General features: G+C 34.4%; 1 protein-coding gene across 2 annotated transcripts; it reads right to left on the bottom strand.

Moving 5' to 3' along the window:
* Positions 1-671: 671 nt before the first annotated feature.
* LOC112500846 (heterogeneous nuclear ribonucleoprotein 1-like) lies at positions 672-4,411 on the bottom strand. 2 transcript variants are annotated; one of them, XR_003067378.1, is made up of 6 exons: positions 4,343-4,411; positions 4,075-4,191; positions 3,591-3,816; positions 1,853-3,056; positions 985-1,160; positions 672-891 (listed from the first exon to the last, which is right to left on the bottom strand). XR_003067378.1 is itself a non-coding variant. In XM_025104441.1 (5 exons), exons 3-5 carry the CDS (start codon positions 3,810-3,812, stop codon positions 1,147-1,149), a joined length of 1,440 nt encoding a protein of 479 aa, XP_024960209.1. In that variant the 5' UTR covers positions 3,813-3,816; positions 4,075-4,191; positions 4,343-4,411; the 3' UTR covers positions 672-1,146. The 2 variants fall into 2 exon arrangements, 1 of the variants encoding a protein (XP_024960209.1); XM_025104441.1 differs by having other exon boundaries at positions 672-1,160.
* Between the last annotated feature and the right edge of the window lie 4,670 nt (positions 4,412-9,081).

Genomic DNA, 9,081 nt, shown 5'->3' with positions numbered 1-9,081 from the left:
AAGCCCGAAACCCATTCGGGCCCAGCCCAAAAATCCCAAAGCTTAATCCCATGTTAAGCCTAAAAGACCGTTCAGACCAACTTTTTTTTTCCAAAAAACCCAAAATTTCTAAATCATTTGAAGTTTTATAGCTATAACCTACTTGTATATGGTTTTATATCAGAGTCACAGTGGAAAAACATAAGTGTACGTTTTGAAACACCATGACTCTTTAAGGCTTGAGGTTGACCTCACCGTCACGTCATTTAAAACCTATAGTCGTCTTTCCCCACTAATTCTGCCAAACCTGTTCCCATGGGCGTAGTTTCGCTGAATAGTAAACAAGGACAGTATTGGGAATCTCGTTAATCCATTCATGCATGTTAAATCAGATGACAAGGCATTTGGCTACCTTAAAAAAACCCGGTGAATTAGGCATTGTGGGTCTTGCAGCGCTACTGAAACCACCCCATCAGTGTTTGGTGCTATAGGCCGAGGCAAGCTGACGACATGGTGTCGTGAGGCGTTTAGAACGACGGTTAACGAAGGCATACCACCATCTCAACTCAAAAACCAATCACAGAAACAAGATAGTAATTCTAGAAAACTTATTAATGGAAACCCTACATGGGTAATATCCCTCAAATGTAGTAGTAAAAAACCAACAAGAATCCTGATGCAATTCTTAACCAGAAACAACAAAATCCCCAATAAAAATTCGAAAACGAAAACGATAAACGACGATGAGCTACAAGTTTGCAGTTTCCGTTTCTCTTTCTTTTCTAACAGGAAAAACAAAATCAAGAAACCCTAAACCTTAAAACCAAAAAGCATCATTTTATCCTGTTTTTCATGCATCGCCCGTCTCACCAGAGATGCAAGATGATACATTTCTTGACTATACGCCGCAACCTGATTTTACATCTCACTCAAAAAGACCAAAAATGTAACTCAAATTCAATCCATAAAAACACAAAAAAAAAAAAAAAGAAATAAAGAACTCACTTATAAGCCTTCTTCTATCTCTAAAACGAGCATTCTACTTAGCTCTGGAGAAGATAACCCGACTTTTTTTCAAGTTTTTTCAACATACAGAGGTTCGCAAAATTCACAGTTTCACCTGGTACACCAAGCTTCATCTACTATTGTCGCCTTTCGAAGCCCAAACTAGCCAGCAATTCCTGTAGTAAAACGAAAAGGGTATGTTAGAAACCATTAGAAACGCTACAGGAGTCATTAGATCGTGATTTGAGGTTAAAGAACATGATCTTTGATGTTCGTTTATGAAATTATGAACGGGTTTTCATCTTCTATAGCTTGGATTTTGATCTATGTAGCAAGCCATGAACGTTTGAATCGATGGGTGATATTATAAGAAGTTAGATTTTTGAGTTCTGTAACAATTTTCATTAAGATTCATATCAAGATGAACAAGTTCTTGATGATTTCTATGATTACAGCTTCAGAATTATGGTAATTCATGCATTTGATGTTAGTTACCGTACAGTACACATGCCGCTAAAGCAAAATTGACTTTATAGGACGTCAAATATGTTTAAATATTCTAATAGACTGTATTATAGGACTTAAGTTTGTTGGACCAAACAACTGTGCGTCCTATGTAAAGGTGTTATAATAAGTTGATAAACTGCTTTTGGGCGTCCTAACAAGTTTTCAGGACACTTTTGAAATAAAAAGTGCTATTAGTCTTTTTTATATGGCATCATTCGAAAAAATGTCTTATAAAAACAATTGTTTGTTTGTCCTATAAACTTAAGTCCCAAGAAGCAGTCTATTGGGATATTCAGACATATTTGGCGTCTTATAAAGCTAATTTTGTCGTAGTGTGGGATCATTTAAAGAGTAATGGTACCTCTGTTTGTGTGTCGCTTGGCAACGGTATAAGCACCAACATAACCAGGAGAACTTTTAGTTTGCACATCAGAACCGTCACCGCCAATCCCATACCCGCCAAACGAACCAGACCCCTCTTGCTCACTATTTCCCGACCGCCAAGTTGGGTCTCCGCCATAAACAGAGCTGCCGCTAGCACCACTATAAAAGTCAGAAAAAGGCCCTTCATAGCCGCCACCACCACCGTTAGCAGCGGCACCACCACTAGTCGCAACGTTTCTACCATACCCACTGCCGCCTCCTAAACCATAACTGTTATCACCTCCTCCGTAACCAAGATTCCCACTCTGCGTAGAAGAGTTCCCAATCCCGCCACCTTGATTTGCAATTGGAGAAGAACCCCAATTGAGACTAGAATTCCCAAATAACCCCCCGCCGATAACCCCACTTCCTGATCCAACATAACCACTAGATCCCGCTGAATTTGATCCATAGTTAAACCCGCCATTACCCCATAAGTTCCTCGGAGTCGAACTGAAGAAAGAAGTATTCCCTCCATTCCCACCATCAAAATTTATAGGACCCGTGAACCGATTTGAAGTCCCTACAAAATAAGGACTCATTCCCCTTCCGTAGCTTAAAGCCCGATTATAGTTAGGGCTGCTCATATTTGGTTCAAAGTTTAATCCCATTCCGTAACCAGAACCAAAAGTAGCGAACCCACTTCTACCAGCCGGAACCGGACTGAACCTGCCATCCATTCTAACACCATAACCTCCAACCACACTAGGAGAGTAGGATCCTTGAGTGTAGCCATTAAGAAAGCCACTGGTTCGACCCAGACCATAGGGGTACGCACCAACCATGGTTCGGCTAGGACTGGGTGAAAGTTCTTTTGGGACAGCACGTTTAACTTCAACCATTTTACCGTTCAGTTCATGGAAAGTTTTCAAGAGGACTTTATCTACGGCTTCTTCTGAATCATAAGTAATGAATCCAAATCCTCTTGGCCTTTGTGTATTATGATCATACATAACTACGACATCTGTAATATTACCAAATTGCTCAAAATACCTCTTGAAATCATTCTCGGTGACGGTGGATGCTAAACCTCCTACGAATATCTTTCTTGTTCGGCCTGCAACTGGAGATCCCTGAATGCTATTGCTGTTTCTACTGATTGTGCTTTGATCATCTCGAGGAACAGCCTTCTTAGCCTCGACCTGAGATTTTACTTGAATCTTTAACAAGATTGTATCACGTTTAAAACCCTCAAAACTGCTCTCAAGATTTGGTTTGATGATCGTGAATCTTGATTAAAGATTCAAACTTGCAATTTAATTCGTGGGAATTTACCTAACAGTTCTGAAAATCAAGAAATGCAGTAAAAGGTCCCCAAGATTAACTTAAATCTTCAACAAGATCTAATTATGCTTAAAACGCACAAAACTGCTCTCATGATTTGGTTTGATGATCATGAAATCTTGATTAAAGATTCAAGATTGCAATTTAATATGTGGGAATTCACCTAATAGTTCTGAACATCAAGAAATGCACTAAAAGAGACTAAAATTAACTTGAATCCTTAACAGGATCTAATTATGCTTAAAACCCACAAAGCTGCTCTCAGGATTTGGTTTGATGATCATGAAATCTCGATTAAAGATTTGAGATTGCAATTTAATTCATGGGAATTTACCTAATAGTTCTGAAAATCAAGAAAATGCAGTAAAAGATGCTAAAGACGATCGAATTACCATTCGGCCATCGATGTTGTGCTTCTCTTTGATGACTCTTTCGGCAACAGCAGGATCCGCAAAGACAACGAAACCGAAACCACGAGCACGGCCAGTGGTGTGATCTTTCATAATAACAGCTTCCAACACCTCACCATAACTACTGAAATACTCCTGTAAGCGTTCTTCGTTCGTATCCCATGATATCCCACCGATGAATAACTTACCAAGATCCGATTGCATTTTTCTACACACAAAAATCAATCAATCAAAAACCTGTATTTCAACAAATCCACACTCATCCAAATCATAGTTTTCAACAAAAAACAGGGTTTGAAATTTGAACAATATCCATCATAACCCAAATATCGATCCCAAATAGACCGAAATCGGTACCAGATGGTTACAAAAATTCATCGAAATCAAAGACTTCAATTCCCCTAAATCATCCAAGTTCATAAAGTGAAAATGCAGATCAAACTAACACAGTTTAAAAGCAATATACCTTGCTTTTAAGTTACAAGCAGATTAATACGCCTAATATCAAATGGGTATTATCGGATTCAATAAGAAAACATCGGATCCCTCGATGACGATCAATCTAACACCAATTCAAGTCCTCCTGAAAAGGGGTTCACAAAATTCAAAGAAATCAATCAATCAATCAATCAAGAAACAAACTTTTTGTCAAAAATTCACCCAATACATCGACACCCAATACCCAAATCAAGAACAACAATAAACCCGATTGAATAAATACCCAGATGAGAAACCTTGAAAAAGGAACAGTTAAGATCTGAGAGGAGGAGCAATAAGAACCGAGGGCATGTTCATCCTCCTCGATACTGCCCCCTCTGAGTTGTTCAGATTTCAATTCCGATTTCAGAATAACTTGTCTGTTTGACAAACAAATCTTGATGTGGGCTTCTCTGATTCTATGTATACAATGAAAGATTGTCGAAAAAGATCAAAATTTTCATAATTAAAACCAGAATGATGAATATATGCGGATAGAGAGAGAGAGAGAGAGAGAGAAAGAGGGGAAAAGAGAGAGAGAGAAAGAAAAGGAAAAGAGAAATAAAATTTGGGTGTTTGATCTGATAAATGGAAGCAATGCTTGTCCTCCAATTCGATCCTTATATACTTATTGGGAAAATCTTTGGTTATCAGTCCTATGTATTATGTACATGCATATGCGTATGAATGGTCATGTAGCGATGTTTGCGATACTGCTGCTGCTAGATCAATGATGGACGGTTCTGATCATTTTCCCCATTGGATTTTCCCTATGTCCTTCTACACCCGATGTTAAAGGGTTCATGTGTTGCTTCTAGATTTTGAGTTTTTTTTTTCAATTAAAAAACCATTAAATCAAATGAATAATTATATTAAAATGAAATTTATTTTATTTTATGAAACCAATTTTTAAAATGTTAATTTAGAGCGTGTTTTATCGTATGAGAAAAAAGGTCTAAACAGTCGAACTCAAAATTCACGTTCTGATGGTGCAATTGTATTTTTAACGTGCATCAAGCTACGGACAACACGAGTACCAAGTTTTCAAGTCTTTTAATACATTTTGATAAATTATTATAAATATGTAATGACCAGTGTTTTACTTCATCTCGTTATTGTTTCTTAGATCTTAAAACAAAATGTATTAAACCACAAGGATGGTGCATGATTGGTTTGAGCTTGGGCTCCAAAGATCAAAGTGTCTGGAGGTCTCAAGTTCAAATCCAAGAAGGAATAAAAATCTCCTTGTGGCCACGGAGGTTCAGATGTGGTGACTCCGGGCTACCCACAAAGCAGGTGGTCGTCCTGGGATTAGTCGGCTCGCATAGCGAGTTGGATATCCAGGTTAATAGAAAAAATGTATTAGTGGTTGTGTTTCTGTTTGTACGAGACTCATGTGATAGAATTGACAACTGATTTGCGATATCAATTTGGAAGCATTTTTTGTAAATGGTTTATAAATTGATTCATTAATGTACTAAAAATATCCAAATTTATAGTGTATCGATTACAGACATCCATTGATATCACTGAGGTTGGGCCAAATTAGCCATAATGGTACGCCTTATTATGGATAGTACTATTTCGAGCAAGCACAAGCTCCAAACACCGTACTTTAAGTGTAAAAAACTCCTAGATCTTACCAAGAAATAGGCAAGCGCACGACAACAAAAAAAAACTCCTTTCTGACTTTTGTCACTAACATGGCTTCCTACTTATAGATTTGGCAACGAACTACTCAAAAGAAAATGCAAAAATTAAGCGGTAAGCACACAAAATAAGTGATTTGATTTGATTTGATTTGCTTCTTCCCCTAGTTGGTTGTGTGCCTGTGTGTCTGTCCACCCCTTTAACCATAAATAAATGATGGATTTTGATTTGCTTTATTTACTCTTGATGATCTTCTTGTTCGTGTTTGCGATGCACTTACCGGTTGCATAATAGTCGTATCACATAATCAACAATAGATTGGTTTGGCATGAAGTTCTTATGTATAGAACAAGAAAACCCCCGACTCATTATCCATGTGCATTCAACTTATGAGACATGCTATAATCGCCACTGCATTTGACAAAAAAAGGAACATAATTGTTATATATATATATATATATATATATATATATATGGAGAGAGAGGGGGGAGCAATCAAATGCAAATCACTCATATTTGTTCAAATCGTGCAAACCATCCTTATCCGTCGATTTTATTGTTTAATTTAATGATTTTGTTTCATGAAATTGCTTCATGTAATATTTTTCTAGATGAAGTTGTTTCATATAATACTTATAAAATTTTAATGAAATTGTTTCATGTATTTCTTTAAAATTAATATAATGAAGATGATAATATTCATTATTAACACCCTTCACAATAAAAATAATTAATCAACCTCTCATAATTACAAAAAAAATGAAAAAACTAGAAAAAATAAAAAATTATGATTGGTTGAATAAAGTTTGTACAGTTTGTAAAGTAAATCTCCTATATATATATGTACATATATATACATATATACATATATATATATATATATATACTTGAGATCATGTGAGACCAAGGGTTTTTTGTGAGACCCGTAAGACCAATTCTCAACCCTATGGATTACATCTACAATCTGAACATTCATAATTACAAAATTGTCACGAGACTTCTCAATAATCACAAAATTGTCACCGTACAACTTTAGACCATTAGATCATTAGCTTATAAAGTTGATCAATGAACATAAATTGGTCTTACGTGTCTCACGAAAAACCTTTCGTCTCACGTGAACCCAACCCTATATATATATATATATATATATATATATATAAGGAATAAATAAAATGTTATTTAAGAAAATTGCATACAAACATAAGTGGGAAGGAATACAATACCTCTTTATTCTTTAAGCACTACATCAGTCTCCTCATCGTCAACCTCCAAAAGATTGGGTTCTTGAAGAAACCAAAGACATAAGAAACTATAAATATGTATGATAGTCAGTACATGCATCCGAATGGGTACCTCTCACATTGGACTAGTGGATAGTGGTCAAGACATGTGTTCAAGAGCGCTTCCGAGCTTGACTAGTTTATAGACATAAAGTGGATGAATCTCTCACCATGCGAGTGGACGTATATCGTTAAACGCTAACCACCACCAACCAATCCAAACCCGTGTGTTTAAAATAAAAAAACCTTAAATCAAGATTAAAAAAAAAACTTATATAAGATCACTGAAAACCCACTGAAGTCATTGATCATGGAGAATGTGCCAACATCGGTCCAATGGCAGAGGAGCCCTCATCTTCGTCTAGTGACAACAATGGTAGGCTTGTGTTGTATTGACAATGAAGAACATCCAACCCTTAGAAATGGCAACCGAGTCTAACCCGTGGCTAGTGGTAGATGATTGCATTTTTGTTTTACATCAAGCAGAAACCAAACCGAAATCAAAGCTATAATAGGTAGTTTTTTTCAAAATACAATGCCCTAATAAAAATAGTTTGAAAATACAATGTTTCAATAAGAAAAAATGAAAGTACAATGTTATAATAAGAAAATTTATAAAAGTAAGTTATTATTTCATGTATTTAACCCATTACAATATGATGATAAATTGCACAATCCAACCAAAAAATGCTTGTATTGTGCTAATTTTCATCATTTGTTATATAGATACGAACCAAAGCGTTCTGTTATTCAATAATACGCACATTTTAAAGGTTTCAGTAAGATATTTATACTACAGAAAGATAAGATATAATACAATTCCGATGAGGAGAACAATTATAATATCATTGTCGTTACTGATGATTTATCTTTATTGACTTATTTAAAATCAAATAAGAACGATGCAAGTAATATAATTTTGAAAGTTAAGTAGGACAGACTGATAAATTTCCAGTTTAAACGTGTAATAGAATAAAATATGAACGTATGATGGAGTTTGTATTTATTTTGCCTAAATCAGTAGATCTTAATAGTAATACCGTGTGGTATATGACTCATTGATATAAGTGGATATCTAATAATGCTTAGGTTGCATACTGTTAAAATAAATTTCATTAAAAAATGTAACGTTTAATTTAATACAAATTAATTGTTCGGTTTTATTTGATACTTGGGACCATGTACGATACCAAGTTGATTCGGGGTTTTTTTTCAATCCTCATCAAATCATTTATCTTTAAATTGAACCAGTTTAATTGATTTAGCTTGTTTGGTTCAGTTTAATTTGCAATATTTGGACAATTAATTACATCCTTGATTGGTCAATTTTGGTCATTAAATATGGTGCAATCATATTTGATATATATATATATACATATATATATATATATATGGACCCATTCAAGGGAGAACTGATTCGTTTGTGGTAACTGTGAGATCCAATCTCAACCACAAATCAACGGATAAATTGGGAAATTAATAATTATGGTAGTTTGAGATAAAATTATAATTAGAGGGCATTTTAGGTATTTTTAAAAAACTCCTCTAATTATAATTTTAACTCAAACTACCACAATTGTCAATTTCCTAATTTATCCGTTGATTTGTGGTTGAGATTGGACCTCACAGTTACCACAAACTAATCAGTTCTCATTTGATTAGACCCCTATATATATATATATATATATATTACAATAATATTTGATAAAAATAAATAAAAAGATAGAGTTGTGCACAACTAGATCATATATATATATATATATATATTACAATAATATTTGATAAAAATAAATAAAAAGATAGAGTTGTGCACACATATTGATCTAGTTGCATAAAAACCAAAAATGAACCAAAATAATAAACAGATAAATAAATAATTTACAATTTTGTACTGTTCTTTATCTAATAAAATCTAAGATATTTTTAATTTATTATAGTTATTTTTTTAAATTTTATATAATGTTTAAAATTGTAAATTTATCTATATCTATACTATATTATAAAACATTTGGCTAAAACTCTTAAAAACTCTTAAAACTCTTAAACTCTTAAAAACTCTTAAA

This window comes from Cynara cardunculus (assembly GCF_001531365.2).
Source record: "Cynara cardunculus var. scolymus isolate 2C chromosome LG 17, CcrdV1, whole genome shotgun sequence".
Taxonomy (NCBI): domain Eukaryota; kingdom Viridiplantae; phylum Streptophyta; class Magnoliopsida; order Asterales; family Asteraceae; genus Cynara; species Cynara cardunculus.
The sequence above is the reverse complement of the archived record's forward strand: the minus strand, read 5'-3'. Positions and strand labels throughout refer to the sequence as shown.